Below are 20,553 nucleotides of genomic sequence, written 5' to 3'. Positions count from 1 at the left end.
AATGAAGAATTTAACTGGAAAAACCTTTAGCTCACCTATGCCACAATTCACAAAGTGCAATAAAAACCATGGCCAAAGAACCATATGGAGTAAGTCTCAGAGAGTGAAGGCCAACCTCATCTAAAACCAGGCACAATTCATCATTCTTCTTTCTGTGTCACACTGTGTGGCATACATCAGTTCTCAGCATGGGTAATGTTATTCAGCGACTGCCTTATTTACACTGATGTTTTTAGGCTAAAAATGTTATGCAGTTTACTCTTTTAAGCAAGCAGCAGATACAACTTGATTACACTACATGCAGCTAGTGTAAGTCCTGCTTAAAAGACAAAAATATAGTGCTAAAAGAATATTAAACTAACAGTAGATTGTAGTATGTTACACTTTTAATTGAGTGGGCTTGTCAATGGCTCTGACGGGCCCAATTCAACACTTAGTAAAAAATCGATGGGAGTCCTGTGAGTGACTAATGGGAGTGGACCTGGCCCTAACTGAATAGATTTCTATGGTTTTACATGTTGTCCTTTTAAGTTAAGAGGTGCTCTGCCATTTCAGACAGTGCCAACTGGCAATAGTGTTCTACTCAGGCAACAGCTACCTGCAACTGCCAAACTTTCAACTGACACGGTGAGCTAGATTGGGAGTGATCAAAAGCCCTTAGTATGGGGCAGCGTGTAGCTCAGATACCCGAGGGTCCTTGCTTATTCCTTGTTTTATAAGATAAGTAGACTGCACCAGCTCTATATCTGGCACTGCTTAATTTCCCTCTTCACCAGCCCAGCTGTGCTGGCTGGTGAATGGGAATGTGGAGCCAATAGTCTGTCCCTTCCCCCCTCTTGTTTGTACACTCCTTGCCCATCTGCGTGAGTGAGACAGTAGTAGCTCTGCCAGCAGCAGCTGCTTCCCACCCCAACTCCAGAAAATGTGAGAGTCCGTACAGGGGGCTAAAAGAGGTCACAGGGCATCTGACAGTTAAGCCCAAGAAAGCAACCTTCTGATTACAGAAGAAAACTGTAGTGTTTTGATCTGAAAGAGGGAGGCATCCCCATCAGCGAATCTCTCTGAATACCACAATCATGTACAGGTTAGGGTTGTTCTAACAGGTCACACCGGGATGAATAAAGAGAAGTGGAAGAGAATTAAACAATAAAAATTTTAATCTCATTAGATAAAGCCTGCTAATTAAGCACTGAAACTTTACAAAATGCTGAATCTCTACATTTTTTATATGAAATACCTTTGGAGAAATTTGGCTTGTATTCATGTAGGAGATCCAAAAATGTCAATGACTGATAAAATAAAGAGCTGGACATGAGTGGAATATAAATAGTTTAATTTATTACATTTTCTAGTATATGTCCAATGATTTCATAATAAAATGTACATTTAATTTTATATGAATTCAAAGGATTTTGTTTTGGCCTTTAACGTAGTCTTATATGAGGTCTTCATAAATTATATGCCTCTTTCACCATGCATAGACCCACAAGAAAAATAATATTGGAGAGAAAAAATCTGGAGAAAGTACTAATGTTTTCACAGTTCAGTTGTCTTATTTAAAATATAAAAATCAGCAGCTTTGAAAATGTACACCAAAAATTATTATTTAGCAGATCAATCAGTAAAGAAGGATTTATAATCTATAGCCCAGTCCTGCAAATGCTTGAGTACACATGGAACTTACTCATATACTTAAATGTCTGTCTTCAGGGAGACAATGCATTAAGTAGTTGCCCGTGTGTTTAAATGTTTGAGTTCGAGGGCCTACCTAGTGTGAAACTCTACTCACTGTATTTTCTGGTCTTATACATGTGACATCTAGAGCATTAGGAACACAAATGCTCCTAATGTTAGTGAAAAATAGGCCCCTAATTTTTCATTCCTTACATTTTAAAAACTTGTCCTTATTTGTTTGATATGCACTGGGGAAAAAAAACCTACATTTTTCTGAAAATATCTAACATACTACTCAAAAATCAAAAGATTGAAATAAATGACACAAAGGTTTATGATCAAAGTGGCCTTTTCTGGTCTTAAAAATGTATGTCTTGCTAAGCTATGATTTCTTCACTCAGGAGTGCATCAAAAGGAGTAGCACTTCACGCAAACATTCTATTTGCTGCAATAAACTGGCCAGGGAAAAATACACATTGTTTTATGGTGGTATAAAGCATAAAAAAATCCTTCAGTTAAGTATATGAGTTTATAAAAATAATTTACAACACTAGTGGAAGCTTCTCAATAGAAAATGGTGATATTCACCCTGTGCAGAAGCCCAATGCACCACTTATATAGTCTGTTTTAAATATATAATTTTCTTAATTAGATATAAACAATGCACATATGGAAATGAGGACAGTTTTAGGTCTTGTCTACACAGGAAAGATTGACAGGGTGTGTTTTTTTTCTTTTTATTTACTCAATTATACAAATATAGCTAACTTGAAAGAGTGCATTCACACTGCTTTGTCTAAAGTGGCTTAAGCAACTTCCTTTGTGAATCACAATGCCCACGTAGCACTGTTTTTTAAAATACACACACAAGCTGTCTGAGCAGGTGTCCCAGGGTAGAGTGTTCTGTTGCTAGGCTCAGTACACTGTGGGTTGTTTATTGTTTTGGACTGTGGGATACCTATGGGAATCTACGGGACTACTGGAACATGGTAGTTGATTCCTTCCACTGTAACCCATAATTTGCTTGTTTTTCACTAGCCAATATGATTTTCAAACTGTTTCAGTTTCAAACAAGTTTTCAAACTGCTGTCAGGCAGCATGGAGGAAGCCCTGCTGAGTACAGCAATCCTGACCATCATTAATACAAACAGGGTGCTCCATATGTGTTAACTGCGTAGGCAGGTGGTGTTGGAAGAGATGAAGGATCACCACAATTGTGACACCACACGGATGCTTCTAGAGCAAGAGGATAAAACAGCAGTTACTTCAGTCCAGCTCCTCATAGCATGCACATGTGCTGGGGGCATTAACAGAGATCTTTGTTTTTGTAATTCTGCCACTGCTCCTTGGTTTTGGTGCCACACTGGCACATGTCCTGGGAATACCCCTTTCACCTGCATTTGCTCTGTTAGCTGCTGGTAAATCTTGGCATTCTAGTGACTCCTGAAAAGATGAGACAATGTACTTTTCTCCCTGCAAGGCCAGGGATTCCTCAATCTCCTGATGCAACCACATGAGGGTGCAATGGACTCAGGGTCTGTGAACTTGCCCCGAACTGGAGACACACAGATGCGCTTGTGTTTCTGCCAGTATACAAAAGAGATAGGGACGTCCAATCAAGATGCAATCAGTGCTTAAACTGGTCTGAAAGAGTGTGTGGGGGGGGTCCACCATAATCTGGGAACAGCAGCTTTGGTAAAACAGTGCTTGAGGTGTGCCCCTCAGCAACCTAGCTCGGTTTTTTTAATTTTTCTTTTTTCCCCCCAGGTCTGCAACCCCTTAGACCACCATGTCCCCCCTCCACTCCCTCACCAAGCACATACACTTTAAATACCAGATACAGAAGAGGATAGGGCTGTGCAAATAAGTCATTTTTTAGTTTTGTGGGTGAACCGTAAAGTCAGGGGGGGAAATTGTTTCAGGTTGAATGAAATGTTTTGTTTGAAGATGTGGTCTGGGTTTTTTTCCCCAAAATTTTTAACTAATTTTGAGGTAAAATTCAAACTGCAAAATAATCTTGAATAAAAAAAATGAAACACCTCATTCAGAAAATGTTGAAACAAAGTGTTTTGATTATTTTAGATTTTTTTTTGCTCCCGACCAAAACAATTCAGCGAATTCAACATGAATTAGCAAAATGTTTCGGTTGACCCAAATCTGCATTTTTTGGACAAAAAAGTAGTTTTGGTCCCAGTTCTAGTGGAGAGTGCACACGTAATCAGACAAGCCAATCCAGATACAAAGTAATGCAGTGTGGGATAGCAGTGGGAGGACTACCTGATGCGATATAGCTATTTCAAAACAGGGATATGTCCACACTAATCTTACAGCGGTATAACACATTCCAAAACAGAATTATGTCACTTCCCAAGTGGGTTAATTACAGAGGGATAAGATGCAAGATAATGCCCCACAAGATCATTTGAGTCTGGATGGAAAGCAGTTTATGCCAAAAAACTAAAGATACCCCAAAAAAGCTTTCCCAGGTAGACAAGGCCTTTCTGAGATAAACATTTTCCTTTCTCAGAGGCTAGTACAAGGGGCAACCATGGTAACAAGTAGTCGTCTCTAGAATAACAAATTATGAGGGATTAATTTTGGTGTTAGGATTTTTGGAAGCGAAAAAAGACTTGCTATTCTGGATATTGCTAATTATGGCTAAATGTATGTGACAGGCTATTTTGCAACTCAGAATGAAACATGAGATAAGATCACTCCTCTATACTCATACTTTACCTGCTGCATTACCGTGATCTGATGATGATATGCAGGCTCACTGAGGAAGAGTCACCATCGTACTGTTTTATAATGCAATATATCGGAGATACCATAGAACTATCAGTACTTGTGGTAACACATTTAAATTAGGAAGCTCTTCATTTAGGGGAAAAGGGTTATTCTCAAACTGTGCCAGCAGTTCTTCCATCGCTGCCTACCAGAAAACTCTGGGTTTAGGCTGCGACATCATGGAAGCATCCTGTAGATGCCTTGCCATGCAGCAGCTTGATGTTAAATACTCCCACTGTTTTGCCGATTGCCATCCAATCATCACGAATGACTAACAACTCCCAGTGTGCTTTTCTCATTCAGTTAAGTGAACGCTTTGGTCAAGGGGGTGCCCACTGCTGCTGAGGATGATGATGACGGCTTGTGTGGAGATGTTTTCTTCTGCCTTGCACAAGTCAACCATGGTGATGAAAGTCAGTCTCTGGCAAATGCAGCAACAATGGGGGTGATTAACCTCAGCAGCCAGACTGAAGGACATTTCCACCAGAACACTTAGTCTCTGACAGCGTGGTGAATATCTGAGAGGAAGGAAGCAAGAATGTTTTCAGTATATTGAATGAATCCCAAGGAGGATGGCACCCAGATATATAAGGAATAATGCTACAACAATAGCATTTCTTATTCAAAGTAGTACATTGTAATGGCAAAGATTCATTTAACATCCTCATTGCTTCATAGTGCACACCTCTTGTCATCACCACTTTTCTTAGGGTTTTTATTTTTGTGGTCAAGAAGAAATGACTGAGGGAAAGTCACGTGGCTTTCTACCACTTTTATCTTAATATGGTAAATTAAGATATCACGTTAATTAAGATATCACGTCAAATATAATTCTGGAACCAATTCCAGCTCTAGATATTATGGATTCGGATTTACAGCACTTGTGCTGACCAGGATCTGGTGATTGGAACTCCTGCTTTAGGAAGTGTGGAGAAGATGTGGCTACCATTCCAACACATACACTGGAATTCTGTGCTATGTCTCCAGAAGTCCTGGGCAAGGGGAAGAGAATGATGGTTTTAAGCTAATTTTGTGTCTGCCTGGTTCTGGGACTAAAATGCCAACCAGCATAATTTAGAACAGCCCTGGAGGCTGCTTTAAATTATGGCAGCATACCTTGGGGTTCCTATAGTTTGCGGTACAAGCCAGAATGGCCATGGGAATATACACTAAGGCCTCAATGTCTACTGCCCAAGGCACAAAGGTTTGTCTGGGGAAGGGCCAGTATAGGGACACCTATCGTGGCCCAACATAGTACCTGCAAGGAGGAAATTCTTCCCCAGCAACTTGCCTGTTGAAGGCCAAGAATGATCTTGGCACTGGACAAGGACTCCAGGAAACCTGTGTTCCATTCCCTACTCTGACACACTTTTCCTCTGTGACCTTGGGCAAGTCACTTAACCTCTCCATGCCTCAGTTTACAATCTTCTGCTTTTATGTGTCCCTTTCTCACACTTCTTGTCTGTCTTATCTACAAGACTACAAGCACTGTGGGGCAGGGACTATCTCTTACTATGGGTTTATATAGTGCCTAGCACATTGGGCCCCTTACATGCTACTGTAATACAAATAAAATAATAATAATTGACTTTAATGGAGGTACCCAACCTCACATTTCAGGACCAGGCTCTTTTTAACTATATCTTTGACTGAAGGAGCTCAAAGAGTTCCCCCAAAAATGAAAATCCATGAGCACAACTCTTCCCATGTAATTCTCTTGGATTCAAGCTATTCTAACATGAGGCTGAAGGAAAAATATTCTTAATGCACTTTGTAAAGGTTTTCTTTCTTCCCCCCCAGACAATAGCTAAGAAACCTTTGTAGATCTAGTCTACAAAGTGAGGACTCTTGGTGCTTTCCTGAAATTTACATTAAAAATAAAGATGTTCAAGAGTAGTTTTTGTAAAATGAAAAAATACTGAAATTCTAGAAGAAAATTAAGTTGCATGAAATCCAACAAATTATCTCAGTTAGTAGTTAAGGTTTACTACACAACTGATGGTGCTGTTTTGCACACATATAATACAGGAAGGATTACAGGAAATCAAAACCACTTCTATCTAAATGGTTCAAAGCTACAGTAATTAGCTGGCATCAAAGTCATCTCTGAGGAAGAATAAACTGAGAACAGAACAGAGTAGCTGCACATTTCAGCCATGCAAATAAGATTGAAATGTCTGCAGTTAATAGAGATCTGAAGCCTTAAAGTTCAGTAAGTTGAAGCCTTGCTGTATACAGACTGCAAACAGCTCTTTGGAGAATAGCATCAATAAATGATAGACAACCTCCTCCCTCTGTAAGCAAATAAAACACTACATACCAATAAGGAATTCAGATACATGCAAGAAACTACCTCAATGTATAGTGAAAAGAAAGAGGATATATTTAAGCTAAGGGACTGGGTTTGAAATAGGGCTTCTAATACTCCAATGCAATATGTGCGCATCTTAATCTTCATTTTCATTTCAAGTGGACTTTGATTGCACTGCATTGTTGAAGTCACTTTGAAATGAAAATAAAGATTAAAATGTGCTAGCTTTATCTGTTTTTCCTTCTTGGTCTTGACCCCAGCTTCTGGGTGTACCGGCCAGCTCTAGCTGCTGTGCAGTCTCTGCATAGCTTCTTGACTAAAGCAAACCAGCTGGGATCTATCTGAGAGTTACTGGAAATATGATTTTTTGATTGAGAGCTTGTTAGCTGTACAAGTGAAGACAAGGCTATAGATCCAATAAATGGAAAGCACTCATTAGTGAACTAGCTGAGTCATGCCAGTTTTTAAAAGGAAGATTTGCCTGAATTGTAAATACCAACATTTTTAATTACTACAATTCAGTCTTTCTTAAAACCAGGTCTCATTAAGACCCAGTTTCTGCCACCTATACTCATGCTGAGTAGCACTTGTCTCTGCAAACAGTCTCATTGATTTCAAGAGCCTGTTTTGTAGAGTGAGTAAGAGAAGCAAAATCTGGCTCTAATTTATAAAAGCAAAATATTCATGCTGAATACCACTGTACTTGTCAGAAGACCACTTGTGAAATGAGATACTACTGGAAGTCACTGAGAGTGGCAGTATCTGGTCCTAAATAAAGATGCGATACATCTGTGCAGGAAAGTGATAGTAATTTCCTTTCCTTTGGCATGTTTATAAATATATAACTTAGAAAGCATGCTGAGGTCATTCATTGTTCTATTTATCCCAATGCACTCAGTACCTACAAAATGCCAACAGATTTTTTATTTTTTTGTTCTTGTTGGCGGCTGAATAAGAGATGAGATTAAGTAAAAGGAGCAAAAACCTTTTGACTACAAAATTATCACAACCCTCTGGAGCTTTTAATTTGCATCTTCCTCCTCAGACGATTCTCTCCCCCACTCCTCTCCAAATAAACATGATTAGCTGAAATTACCACACCAAATTATGTCTAATCATTCTAATTCATTTTCAATTTTAGCAGCTCAGATGTCCAAAATACATTATGATTATCATTCTATCTTCACACTGCATATGCTAATGCTCCATTTGAATTCACAGGTGTGAAGACTCCCACTCAGCCATCTACCAGGAAAAGGCCTCTGATAAAATGAGAACTTGTTTTCCTTTCTTTGAGGGTCTATAAGAACCCCATTGTAACATGATGTTACAGAGAAAGGTAAAACCTTTCCTGTGGATGCTTTGAAATCACTCGGGTATCTGCCAATCTGTTACATTCACAAAGGCTGTCATCTTGACCTACCTTGCATTATGCTGAAAACACAACATACAAATAGCACAGACAAGTGGATGGGGCTACTTTTGCAGATCTCTGGTATTTTATAATATTACAGCTTGTAGCTAAAATACATACTGAAGGACACAGATTCAGTCCAAGACCCACTGACAGATTCAAGAGTTAAAATGGCTTAGGGTATGTCTACACTGCAATTAGACACCTATAGCTGCTCGTGAGTAGATGTTCATGATCAGGATTCTCGGGTTTCAGAGCTCAGGCTACAGCCCGGGCCCAAACGTCTATGCCGCAATTAAGCAGCTCCTTAGCCCGAGCCCAAGTCAGCTGGCACAGGCCAGGCACAGAGTTTTAATTGCAGCGTATGTCTAGTCTTATAGGAAATCCTCAGCTGGTGTAAATAGGCACTCTTCAATGGAACGTCACTGATTTACACCAGCAAATGATTTTGCTCCTTTTCATGCTTCTTTACTTGGAGTCAGACACATGAACTGAGTAAAGAAAAAATCTCCAGCGAGGCAGAATTTAAGAGAAAAATCATTAAGTAGTTGCTCTCTCTCTCTCTAGAATACCACTTTATACGCCTATTTTAGATCAACCTGAAATGTTAGCCTTGATAACCAATTAGCAGAAATAAATATCTGAAGCCTCCATATACAGATTTCTGAGAGTCAGCGTGTGAGGAGAATTCTCTACTCTCAGACAGAGGAGACACTACATCATGGCAGACCATTGACATTAAATAGTTAAAGAATTAAACATATGTGAAGAAAAACCCTAAGTCTTTATATAAAGTCAAAACTTTAGTATCTGAAACTCCTGGTCATCCAAAATTCAAATCAAAACTGTGCAGAAACCAAAATTCATTTTTATAAACTCTAATTATTTGAAGATTTCCAACCTCTTCCCCTGAGACCCCAAAATAAAAGGCTGAGAGACACATTCTCAGGTACGGCCAAAATGTGCCTTGTGCAAGCTGGGGAGTGTAAGGGTGGAAGTAGCTATGGGCAGGCTTAAAAGTTCACTCTTGAACTATCCCTGATCCTGCTGACACTATATTAGACTGGTCCCTGTGCTCGGAGTTAGAGCATCTTAGGGATGCTTTGATTTGTGACGGCTATTAATGTTCACAAGGTTGAGGATCAGAAAGAGGGATCTTCTGGTGGAGTACAGCAGCTATGGGAGCTCTTACATTAGCACTCTTCCCCCTCATGTGCTGGCAGCAGGAAGAAGGGAGATGCCTGCTCTCCTCTATCAGAAGATCCCCTTGTGTTGGCTAAAGCAAAATGGCATAATCTGGTGTGATCCCCCTGGGGCTGGATGTGCTAGCTTTATGATCACATCATCTGGCACTGCAGTGCAAAGGGGATGCACTGCATAAGAAAATCTAGCCTTATGTATTTTTTGTTTAGCGATACCACACAAGAATAGTCTGTGAAAACTCTGACATCACACACACACCTCTGCACAAACTGGATGAATTCCTATTGTGTTGTCCAACTGCGCTTTTGTCAGTCCACATTTGATGGCTGCTGAAAACCCCTGGGTAACTTCTCCAGCATTTGGACCAAGCACATGGAAACCGATAACTCGCTCCTAAATAAAGAAAATCAATTCAAGTAGCCTTGTACATTTATTCTCTTCAGATAGTCTTGAAGATTTTCTTCTTATTAAAGACAGTGTGTTTAACTTTTACTCAGATGAGTTGTTCCACTGACTTCAATGGGCTACTCACCAAAGTGAAGATAAGCATATGGGTATATCAAGCATATTGCAATACCAGGGCCAGTGTTAGTTGTTCATTTACTGTGTGTTTGTTCTGAATCATCTCAATAAAAATTAAATTTTACAAACTCCCAGTTTAGCAGTTAAGTAACATTAAGTGTAACAACACAAGAAACGCTTATATATAATTCTATTTAGCTTTTCTAATTGGATTGATGTAATTGAATGATTACTGCTGAGCAAATATATTCACTGACAAGTAATACATATTCTGTGCAAAAGGTCATAAATCAAAAAATGGGCTCATGGATGTGCTGTTGGGTTCCTAGGAGACTGAAGCCTGAGCCTCACCACCCAGGCCCAAAGCCCGAGCCAAAAGCCCGAAGCCCTGCTGCCCAGGGCTGAAGCCTGAGCTCTTCTGCCCCTTAGCTTCGTGGGGCCCCCTACGGCGTGGGGGCCCAGGGCAATTGCCCTACTTGCTACCCCCTAATGCCAGCCCTGTGTTCATTTCTGTGATTTTATTGTTTATTGCCCATGCCCTGTCTGTGACTTTTAATAAAAATACCCATGCCAAAATCTTAGCCTTAACTACGACCCATAGATAACATCTCTGGTGATTGCTGAAACAGACAAGGCACATAGTCACAAGAAAACAACTATCACTGCATACTCTGTTTCTCTAGCATATGCTAGTGTCCAAATGAAAAATATCTAGTAACATTTTAGTATAGCTCCTTTCCGTACTACCGAGAGAACAACAAATCTGATTTATAAAATATTTTACATCCTGAGCTGGTGTAAATTGCCACAGCTCCATGGACTTTGATGGAGTTATGTGATTTATGCTAGCTAAGGTTCTGTCTCTTTGTTTTCATGCCACAGCAATCCTGTTGGACATCAAAGGCTATCTGCTTCAGCTAACTACAGGACACACAATTTGTGATTTGAGTTTAAGATTATTTTTCCTCATTAGTGAGCACCTATGGGCTAGTTACCTATGAGCTATTTCAAGGATAAGATAAGGAGTAAAACCTAAAGTATATCTATTTTCAATTATCTTTTTTTTATGATATTGTATTAATAAGAGTTTCACGTACAAACTTAAATATTTAATGCAGTCAATTTTCATCCTGGATAACCTCTAACCCTATAGATATTTAAACTCATTTACAATTTTCAGGACAATAAAATGTGAACAAATTAAGGACCTGATTCAAAGTCCACTGAAGTTAATGGGAGTCTTTCCATTTATTTCAATGGACTTTGGATCAGGCCCTATAGCCCCAGTTCTACCACAGGATCCACATGGGTGTAAAGGTGATCTCCAAAAAGTGGAGACTAAATACTATGGTGATGGGCACTTTAGAAATGAGGTAGTTATTTAGACACCATAAGTTTGTGGTAGGATCCTTAAAATTACCATAGGTACATGAGACAACATGGATAAGAGTAACTAGATAAAATAGATTTTATAGACATTTGCTCATATTGGTTGCTAGATGCCAATATCTAACAAACATACTGTAACAGTAGAAAAAGTTAAAGGCGAGGGAGAGACTTGTTAATAATTAAAGTCCAACTCAGCTCTTATTAAACAGATCTTGCTCACTTACAGCTGGGAATGCTGATTCTTCTAAATGGTTTATAATCTACTTAATGGTTTAACAGCTTCTGTAGAGGTCTGTAGTAGCGAAGGGTGGTAGTTTTATCCCTACTATGGCAGGTTAATCTTAGCATTATCATTTAAAATAAGATTTGTGAGGGCAAGACACAGAAATCCTGTTATAGTCATCTCGAGGGTTCAAAACTAACCCATGGATTTGTAAGGGGAAGAAATTTGATGGATTCTGGCTGACCTTGATTTAAGGGAGATGCATCTCCTAGAGGAAGAACAGGATGACTTTTTTAAAAAGTGTAAGAGCTATGTAGCATTACTAATAGTTTATATACCTACTTTTGAAATATAATGAACATTTCTAGTGATAACTACCAATATTTTTATCCTTATTGAAATCTACTATGTACAAATGTCAGTCATACAGTCTGTTAAAGGGCCATTTTTCTATAAAACATAAATCTTTGGTACATATTATTAGAAATGTTTAATAATATTCAAAAGGTAGATTAGTGACAAACTGAAGGATATTAATTTTTAACAAATAGGAAAAACAACTACTTATCCCTTTCACTGTGGCCCCTAAAATGACTAGCCAGTTCCTGTTTCCCCATGAGGAAAAAAATGCACTTACATTATCTTGAATATTGCAGATTATCTTTGCATAGCATTTGTTGTTGTCTCTAGATGGGACAGTCCACTCCAGTGGCCAGAAATAACTATGGTAAACCTAGAAATACAATAAGGACTGTAAACAAGTTTTATAAGTTTATGGTGCTAGGTAGGCTTTTCAAAAGCGCTCAGCATTGAACTAACTCTGCACCCACTGAAGTCAATGGGGAGTTTTACTGCTGACTTCAGCAGGAGCAGAGTTAGGCTGACAAGGGGCACTTTTGAAATTCTCACCCTTATAGTTCTTAAAAAGGAGTACAAACTGTGATGCAATGCAAGTATAAATCATTTACTAATATGTTAACTGACAATTATCCAAGCACACAAAACTTGGAATACTTTAAGTCATATAGAGACAAGATTTCCAAACAAAAGGTCTGAGGGGAGGCACACCAGGTACAAGGGAAAGGAATATTCAGAGTCCTGTGCTTGGGGAATGCACCTTCCGAGTCATCTGGGTGCACATCAACCTGAAGTGGGAAGGGTGGGGGGCAGAATGGGCCATGATCCTGTCCCTCCTCTACAACTGTCTGAACTGCTGGTTGAGTTCTAAGAGGGATCAGGTTTCCCAGTCCCCTGGAAGCTCTGGGAGTGGTTCCCTCCTGGAGTTCTCTGTGGAGCAGTGCAGCTCTACCATCAGCTAACTGTAAATGAATTATTAGATGAGAAGAGTTTTTAATTAACTGCAGCTTACTGAGAAAAACTGAACATATGCCCCTCAACAAATCAGGAGAGAACTGATTTAATGCATTTCACATAAGTAAGGTTCTAAGGCACTTTATAAACTACATATATAGAAAGATGATGTCACCCAACACTGAAATTTAGCCATTTCAGGGGTGAAAGGCAGCTCAAGACCACAACTAAAAAATGTTTAGAGGACAAAGAAAAGGAGAATACAGGTGCAACTAAGTGTTAAGGAAATTGTAATTATCCAAATTAGAAGTCAGCCAGGTTACAAATGACATTGAAATTCTTTTTGCCTCCTCCGATCAAATTTTCAAAAAAAAAAAAAAAAAGGTCTTCTAAAACTGCAAGTGCATTTTTCAGTTAAGGGTCCAAGATTCCACATCCAGTTTGGGGGCTTGCACAGACTGGGTTTTGTGAACATAAACTGAAGGTGTGTGTGCAAATGAGAATTTCAGCCATCTTCTAGTGGCCAGAAGTAAGTCCATGTAAAAAAAAAAAAAGGGGGGGGGGCATTGTGTGTCAAATCATAGAATTCTTTTTCCACATAGCTCTCTTAAAAAAAAAAAAATCTTCTTAGCTTTATTCTATTAAAAGTTTGCTAATTTATGAACCAGTCCTTACATAATCATTCACCCAGGTCTTGCTCCCAAAACGATATCAATGAGAAGACACCATTCACTGCCAGATTCTTGCAAAGATTTTTTTCTTTTTTTTACTCTGTGGTTTGTAGAATATTTTACTGTTTTAAGGCCCAATCCTACAAATTCTTACACATGTTCAATTTCACTCCCATGAGCAATCTCAGTGGGACTACTCCCCTGAGTAAAATTAAGTATGTGTGTGTTTGTACAATCAGGGCCCTAGGGCTTGTCTATAGAACCATCTAGCTTACAGCAAGCTGAGGTGTAAATCCACCTCTGATCAGCCTTCTACATTAAGGGTATGTACACTTACTGCTGATCAATGCTGTGGCGATCGATCCACTGGGGGTCGATTTAGCGAGGTCTAGTGAAGATCCGCTAAATCAACAGCAGATCGCTCTCCCGTCGACTCCAGTACTCCATCGGAACGAGAAGTGTAAGTTAAGTTGACGGGAGAATTTCTCCCATGGACCCAGTACAGTGTAGACACCCCAATAAGTCGACCTAAGGTACGTCGACTCCAACTAAGTTAGTCACGTAGCTGGAGTTGCGTAACTTAGGTCAACTTAACCTCATAGTATAGATCAGCCCTAAGTGTCCATGCTGACCCTGATGCCATTTCAAAGCAGGGTAGATCAAAGAGCACTAAACAACTAATAGTGCATAGTAGCAGGGTCCACACTGACAGTGGGTGGCAGGCTAGTGCAAGGTAGACTTACACCCCAGCTTGCCATGAACTACGTGTTTGTGTAGATAAGTCCAAACAGCCTAACAGGAATAATAACCATGGCAGAGGAGTATATTGCCATACTTTGTGATTACACCAATAGTTCAGCTTTGGCACTAAAAACAATTTACTGCCTTTCAATGCTCCTCCACTAATTGATCCCCTTATTACATCTAGAGACAAAGATTACATTTTTACAACTATTTCATGCACAAGCCCCATTTGCCAACAAGAAAACACATCTGCAGCTAGGTTTACCAGAATTGCAGACTAAGGTTTACACCAGGTTTTAGGATCTAACCAAAGCGATAAAAATATTCTTAGTATCCTGTTGCCCTTAAGGGTAGGTCTACACAGCAAAGAAAAACCCATGCCTGGCCTGTGCCAGCTGACTTGGGCTCACAGGGCTGTTTCATAGCTGTATAGACTTCCGGGCTCAGGGTGGAGCCTGAGCTGTGGAACCCTCCCACCTTGCAGGGTCCTAGGGCCCAGGCTCTAGCCTGAGCCTGAAAGTCTACACAGCAATGGAACGGCCCCACAACCCAACCCTTGCAAGCCTGGGTTGGCTGGAACAGGCCGGCTGTGGGTGTCTACTTGCTGTGTAAACATTCCCTCTTTCTGATAGAGGGTAGGAAGTTAAAATTTAATTCAAAAAAATCTTTCTTTTAATGAAAAAGAAGAACTAAACAGTTTACCTCAATATTTTCCTCCCCAAACTTCTCCAGCGCTGTCTCTTCTGAGAATCCACAGGCTCCGTATTCCAGTGGAGTGAACACTGTGGTTGGAACATTCACATAGTCGCACTGTATGGGATTAAATGTATTTATTTTATGTCAGCATGTTTAGCATCATCAATATACCAGTTATAAATCAGTGCATTGTTAACATTTCAGGTAGATTTGGAACACAGGAAGAAAAGATGGGAAATTCGTAACTCTGAAGGTATCACTTTGAAAGCAACAAGACCTAAGGGTGTTGCTCTAGAGTAACACCACTGGCTTCAACAGTTACACTGATGTAAAATGGAAATACGCAGTGGTGATCCAGACCCTATAAGTGAAAATATGTTGCTCCACTAATGTATCAGACCTTTGTTCTATACATATTTTAAAATGCCAAAGAACTTAGAGTTATGTATTATAATGAAAACACAAAGATGGGAAGTTAAAAATATTAGTCCAAACAGCATCACCTAGGATCCTGAAACCCTGTTATTGTCTTATTAGGGACAATAAGCAGATTTACTAAATTGCCTGTGAATGAGAGTTAGTTTAATGAAACTATGGCTTTTGCTGACATTTATAAGAAAGCACTAAAATTTAGTCAAAATGGACTCAGTTCACTTTCTTATTACACTCTCCGAGAGAAAGAAAAAACCCACTTACACTAGATAAAAATCAGACCTTTATTGCATTCTTAAAGTATTAATTTTGTCCTGCACTTTAGGCAGAACACGTCTGCAGTAACATCTTTGCAAAGGAGGGAGACTGAAGAATAAACAAAGTTAATGCTTAAAAAACATGCTATGAGTATAAAGTCCAATATGCTGCATTTAAAGGTTTGAACAATGACAGTGCTTCATGCTAATTGCTTGCTTACCTTTAAGGTTGTTCCAGCATAAAGCCTTCGAGCCAACAATCTACCTGCTTGGATTGCCACTGGTGTGAGCTCCAGCTTGCCCTCCAACACATCCCCAATGGCATAAATATAAGGCACATTAGTTTGTTCCTCATCACTGACAGGAATTTTTCCTGATCTACAAGTTAGATTAACAAGAGACAACGCATGAAGTAACTCAATATAGGAGACTGGAGGAGTAAAATATTAATAACCTGTAGAAGTAAAGCCCTCTAGCTCTATCAGAAGGATACATACTGAATTTCTCTCAGACACCTCAAGCAGCCAGACAACCCTGTGTTACAGTCTTGGGCCAGAATCTAAGCTGGTGCAAACAAGCATCTCTCCAACCAAAGCTATACGAATTTACACACCAGATAAGGACCTGGGCTCTTGAAGCAGTAGTCAGGCTTCTGAATTACAGAGTCATAGGGCAGGACCCAGACCCTCTTCTCAACACCCACCCCCAGTAGCCACATTGGGTACAGAGAATCTCCAGGACCCAAAACAGGAGATATTCTCCCACACAAGCTTTGGAGCAGAAGCAGAGCTTCTCTATTGCTGATAATCCAACCTGATGGCAGAAGTTGCTACTGCGGCCCTAACCCTCGGTCTTCCACTTTAAGTGCCAGACATTCAGTTCAAGCTTCTAGACCAGTGGTGGGCAACCTGCGACCCGCACGCGGCCCATTAGGTAATCCGCTGGTGGGCAGCCAGACACTGTTTACATTTGCACAGCCACCTGCAACTCCCAGTGGCTGCGGTTCACCAGTCCCAGCCAATGGGAGCTGTGGGAAACGGCGTGGGTCACAGGGACGCACTGGCCACCACTTCCTACAGCTCCCATTTGCTGGGAACGGCAAACCACAGCCACTAGGAGCTGTGAGCGGCCGTGCAAATGTAAACAAACTGTCTGGTGGCCCGCCAGCAGATTACCCTGACAGGCCATGTGCGGCCTGTAGGCCGCAGGTTGCCCACCAGAATACTAGAACATCCCATCTAAGGGCAACTAACAAGAACTTTTTTAAATGTTATATTTAATGAGTTATTAAAATATTAATAATTCTCAGGTTGCTAATAAGTCAATAGCACAGTTAGCATTACAGGGAGGGGAAAAGGTAGATAACAAGGAATTCTGCACAGACGTTCATCTCATGGTAACAACCAACAGTATTGACTGAAGGAATTATAGTGGGACCACTATAGACTCCCATACAAAGGTCACTTCACACTTCCCATTACAAAAATTCTGTAACTTTTTATTTTAAGAACTCTACCACCCTCCATGACTTACACAGGGACTTTAGAATGTGGCTGGGGAAGGTCCTGGTGTCAGGGAAGTGTCTTTTGCTGTTCCCAAGAAAAACAACAAATGGAGACACTATAGGTGTAGAGAGACTCCAACCAGTTCAGCACATCTCCTCAGCAACCTGGGCTACTGTGAGCACATCAGAGCTGTTTTCTGCTCACTGGCTTTCAGTAGAATATTGGTCAAATTCTAGGCTGCGGCCCTTCTCTTCAAGGCGATCCATAGCCTGAGCCCAGACTATCTAAAAGACCAACTAAAGCTTCAGGATGAATACTATGGCCAACACCACCACTCCTCTGGCACATGCTCCCTACAGTGAGGGAGAAGCTTGTCTGTGCAGGAGAATGAATATTGAAGGGGTGGGGGCGGTCCCAGACTGTGGAATGAACTCCCCCAAGAACTAAGGACCATCACACACCTCATTATCTTCCACCTGAAGTGCAAGGTGCATTTCTTCAACCTTGCTTTCTCACTTAAACACACAGTGGCATGTACTTTAAAAAAGAAACAAAAAACCTAACAAACACATCCCTACTAAAACGCGACAGTGCAGACACAATTCTCCCCCCGGGGAGAGGATGAGAGGAAGAATGAACCATGTGACAGATGCTAGTCATGCTGCTTAATGAATTGCTGGAAGCCAGTGAGAGATACCATGGTGACAAGGGCAGTCTAAGAACCTAGGTGAAACAGACTATGTTTGCATTACTGTCGTGTTTGTCCTTTTCATGTATTTAATAAAGGGCGGCTACCTGCTAAGAGCTTTTCTACTGCCATATAAGTGAAATGGAAAGAAAAATAAAGGTCTCAAAAATTAAATTTTATGTCTTATATAACTAATGTTGCAATAGTAAGTCATATCCACACAATCATGAGAGCTGCAAAGAAGTTTGTCCTTACCTTTCATTGATCTTCACTCCGACTTTGTCTAAGCCGATTGTTCTTGTGCATGAGTCCCTTCCTACTGCTAACAACACCTGAAAAACATCAGTGCATGGTATTAGTGATCTCCTAAGAGCATGGAAGGGCATTTGCATACTTACCTGTTATTATACGTTATTACGCTATTTGTATTATGGTAGCGGCCAGAGGCCCAATCAGAATCCCACTGTGCAAAGCACAGCATTAGAGACAATCCCTGCCTCTTCCATGAGCTAATGGTGCCAGCTGATGTTTTTACCATTAAGCCCAGTTAAACATTTTCCCCTCGAGAAAACATCCCCAAATGCAGATCAGATCCTGTCTCTCCACTCTCTCATCTGTGACACAGAAGTATTACGACACTTTTTTTAAAAAAGCAAGACGTGAGTCTGCAACAGTTCTTTAACTAAAGGCTTCCTTAATTAGGAAACTCAAAGGCATTGGCAAATAAGAAGAATGCAGAACAGTCACCTCTTTTTGTTTTAGCTCTGGAACCCCAAGTAGGATATGGCTGGATATGTCCCCTAAGCAAGATGATGGTCAAAGAGGACTTATCTCCACACAAGCATTTGCTCAGAATGTTGGCCAGGCCAGGTGAAATTCTTCACCTATCCCACCAATTGGCCACCTTTTTGAGCATGGTAGATTCCCAAAAAAGGGTCCCTCAAAATCTGCAATTATGGTCAAGGAGTTGCTTCAGCCCTCACAATGCCACACATCCAACCACTAAGAACTGTTGAAGATATGTTCAAACACTCCCTCTCATCCCTGCTGGGTGACTGAGCACTTCAGAGCTGTAATACTACCAGATGGTTCAGCTAAACTTAGTTCTCCAGAAGAGTAACTGATTACATTCTTAACTGAGCCGACTCATCAGCTCATTGGTCCAAAATGAGATGACAGCCCTTGGGAAGGCGAGGTCAAGGTGATATAGTCAGAGGAGGGGTATTGGTGGTGGGAAATCAGCAGCTTTCTTTATGAAGAGATGGCTCAGGTTTTGAGACCTGAGGCCTCCCACTAGCATAAGTCAGAAAAAAAGGGTAGTACGTAATTAAGGTCACAACACACAATTACTATTAAACATTAGTAACATTAGGGAGCTGGGATTGTTTAGCCTGCAGAAGAGAAGAATGAGGGGGGATTTGATAGCTGCTTTCAACTACCTGAAAGGGGGTTCCAAAGAGGATGGCTCTAGACTGTTCTCAATGGTATCAGATGACAGAACGAGGAGTAATGGTCTCAAGCTGCAGTGGGGGAGGTTTAGATTGGATATTAGGAAAAACTTTTTCACTAAGAGGGTGGTGAAACACTGGAATGCGTTACCTAGGGAGGTGGTAGAATCTCCTTCCTTAGAGGTTTTTAAGGTCAGGCTTGAGAAAGCCCTGGCTGGGATGATTTAACTGGGAATTGGTCCTGCTTCGAGCAGGGGGTTGGACTAGATGACCTTCTGGGGTCCCTTCCAACCCTTATATTCTATGATTCTATGATTTATATTATGGTAGTACCCAGAGGCCCTGGTGTGATACACTGAGATACACAGAGGCTCTATACATACATTGAGGTGGATAAGTCCGTTCCTCCAAGCACTTACAATCAAAGGCCCTGATCTCACAAGGCTTAACTTTATGCACTGTAAGTAGTCTCACTGACTTTGTGTGCATAAGTCTTGCCAGGATCAGGGCAAAATAAAATGAGTGGCATGCAAAAAGGTGAATTGAAAAGGGCAACCATCAAATATATATAATACACACACACACAAAATATACCATTTTAGTTTTGTCATTAAAAATAAGTATAGCTTTCCCTAGCTGTCCTTCAGCCTAGCCATTAAGCCAGAGGTCCCCAAAGTGTGGAGCATGCCCCCCAGGGGGGTGGAGAGGAAAGTTCGGGGAGGTGTGGCTGGGGCCCGGGGTCAGTCCTCCACAGGGGGAGAGGAGGGAGCACCATCCACCTCCACTCCTGACACCAGCACCAGCTTCTGGCTCCGCGCCCCACTGCCGGCCCCGCCCCACGGTTCTGGCTGCAGGCCCTGCGCCCAGGGCTCCACTCTTGGCCCCACCCTGAGCTTTGGCCCCAGCCTTGGTCCCCTTACTCCTGTCCACGTCGTCCCCCCCCCGTTGCAGCTCCGCTCCCAGTCCCATGTGGGGGGTGAAAACATGGACAGGCGCCAGGGGGACGTGTGAGGTAAAATGTTTGGGGACCACTGAATTAGGCATTGGGTGATTTCATGTAAGTGTTTCACCAGTTGGTCTTGAGAAGGGATTACCTTTATTTGTGTCTGGTTTTTAGAAAGTCCATCTGTTGTATGCTAATATTGCAGTAGCATGCTGCAGCTGTAGTAGAAGCCATTATGTATCCTCCTTTGCCAATAGTTTATCAGGGGTAACTCCTTAGAGCCAAATCCTGCAAATGGCTCCATACGTGCAGACCCCTGTACTCTCTAATGAGTA

General features: G+C 41.0%; 1 protein-coding gene across 3 annotated transcripts in view; it reads right to left on the bottom strand.

The window, feature by feature from the left end:
* Positions 1-1,316: 1,316 nt before the first annotated feature.
* TXNRD1 (thioredoxin reductase 1) overlaps positions 1,317-20,553 on the bottom strand; it is a 52,674-nt gene continuing 33,437 nt past the window's right edge. For all 3 annotated transcript variants that reach the window (XM_048831793.2, XM_048831802.2, XM_048831811.2), the window contains 6 exons: positions 18,083-18,159; positions 15,856-16,012; positions 14,952-15,059; positions 12,161-12,256; positions 9,648-9,782; positions 1,317-4,979 (listed from right to left, as the gene is read on the bottom strand). In XM_048831793.2, coding sequence (XP_048687750.2) covers positions 4,917-4,979; positions 9,648-9,782; positions 12,161-12,256; positions 14,952-15,059; positions 15,856-16,012; positions 18,083-18,159 — 636 coding nt within the window. In that variant the 3' untranslated portion in view covers positions 1,317-4,916. The remainder of the gene's footprint in view (positions 4,980-9,647; positions 9,783-12,160; positions 12,257-14,951; positions 15,060-15,855; positions 16,013-18,082; positions 18,160-20,553) is intronic.

The sequence above is a fragment of the Caretta caretta genome, chromosome 1 (assembly GCF_965140235.1).
Source record: "Caretta caretta isolate rCarCar2 chromosome 1, rCarCar1.hap1, whole genome shotgun sequence".
NCBI classification, from domain to species: Eukaryota; Metazoa; Chordata; order Testudines; family Cheloniidae; genus Caretta; species Caretta caretta.
Note: the sequence above shows the minus strand (reverse complement) of the source record. Positions and strands in the feature narration are given on the sequence as shown.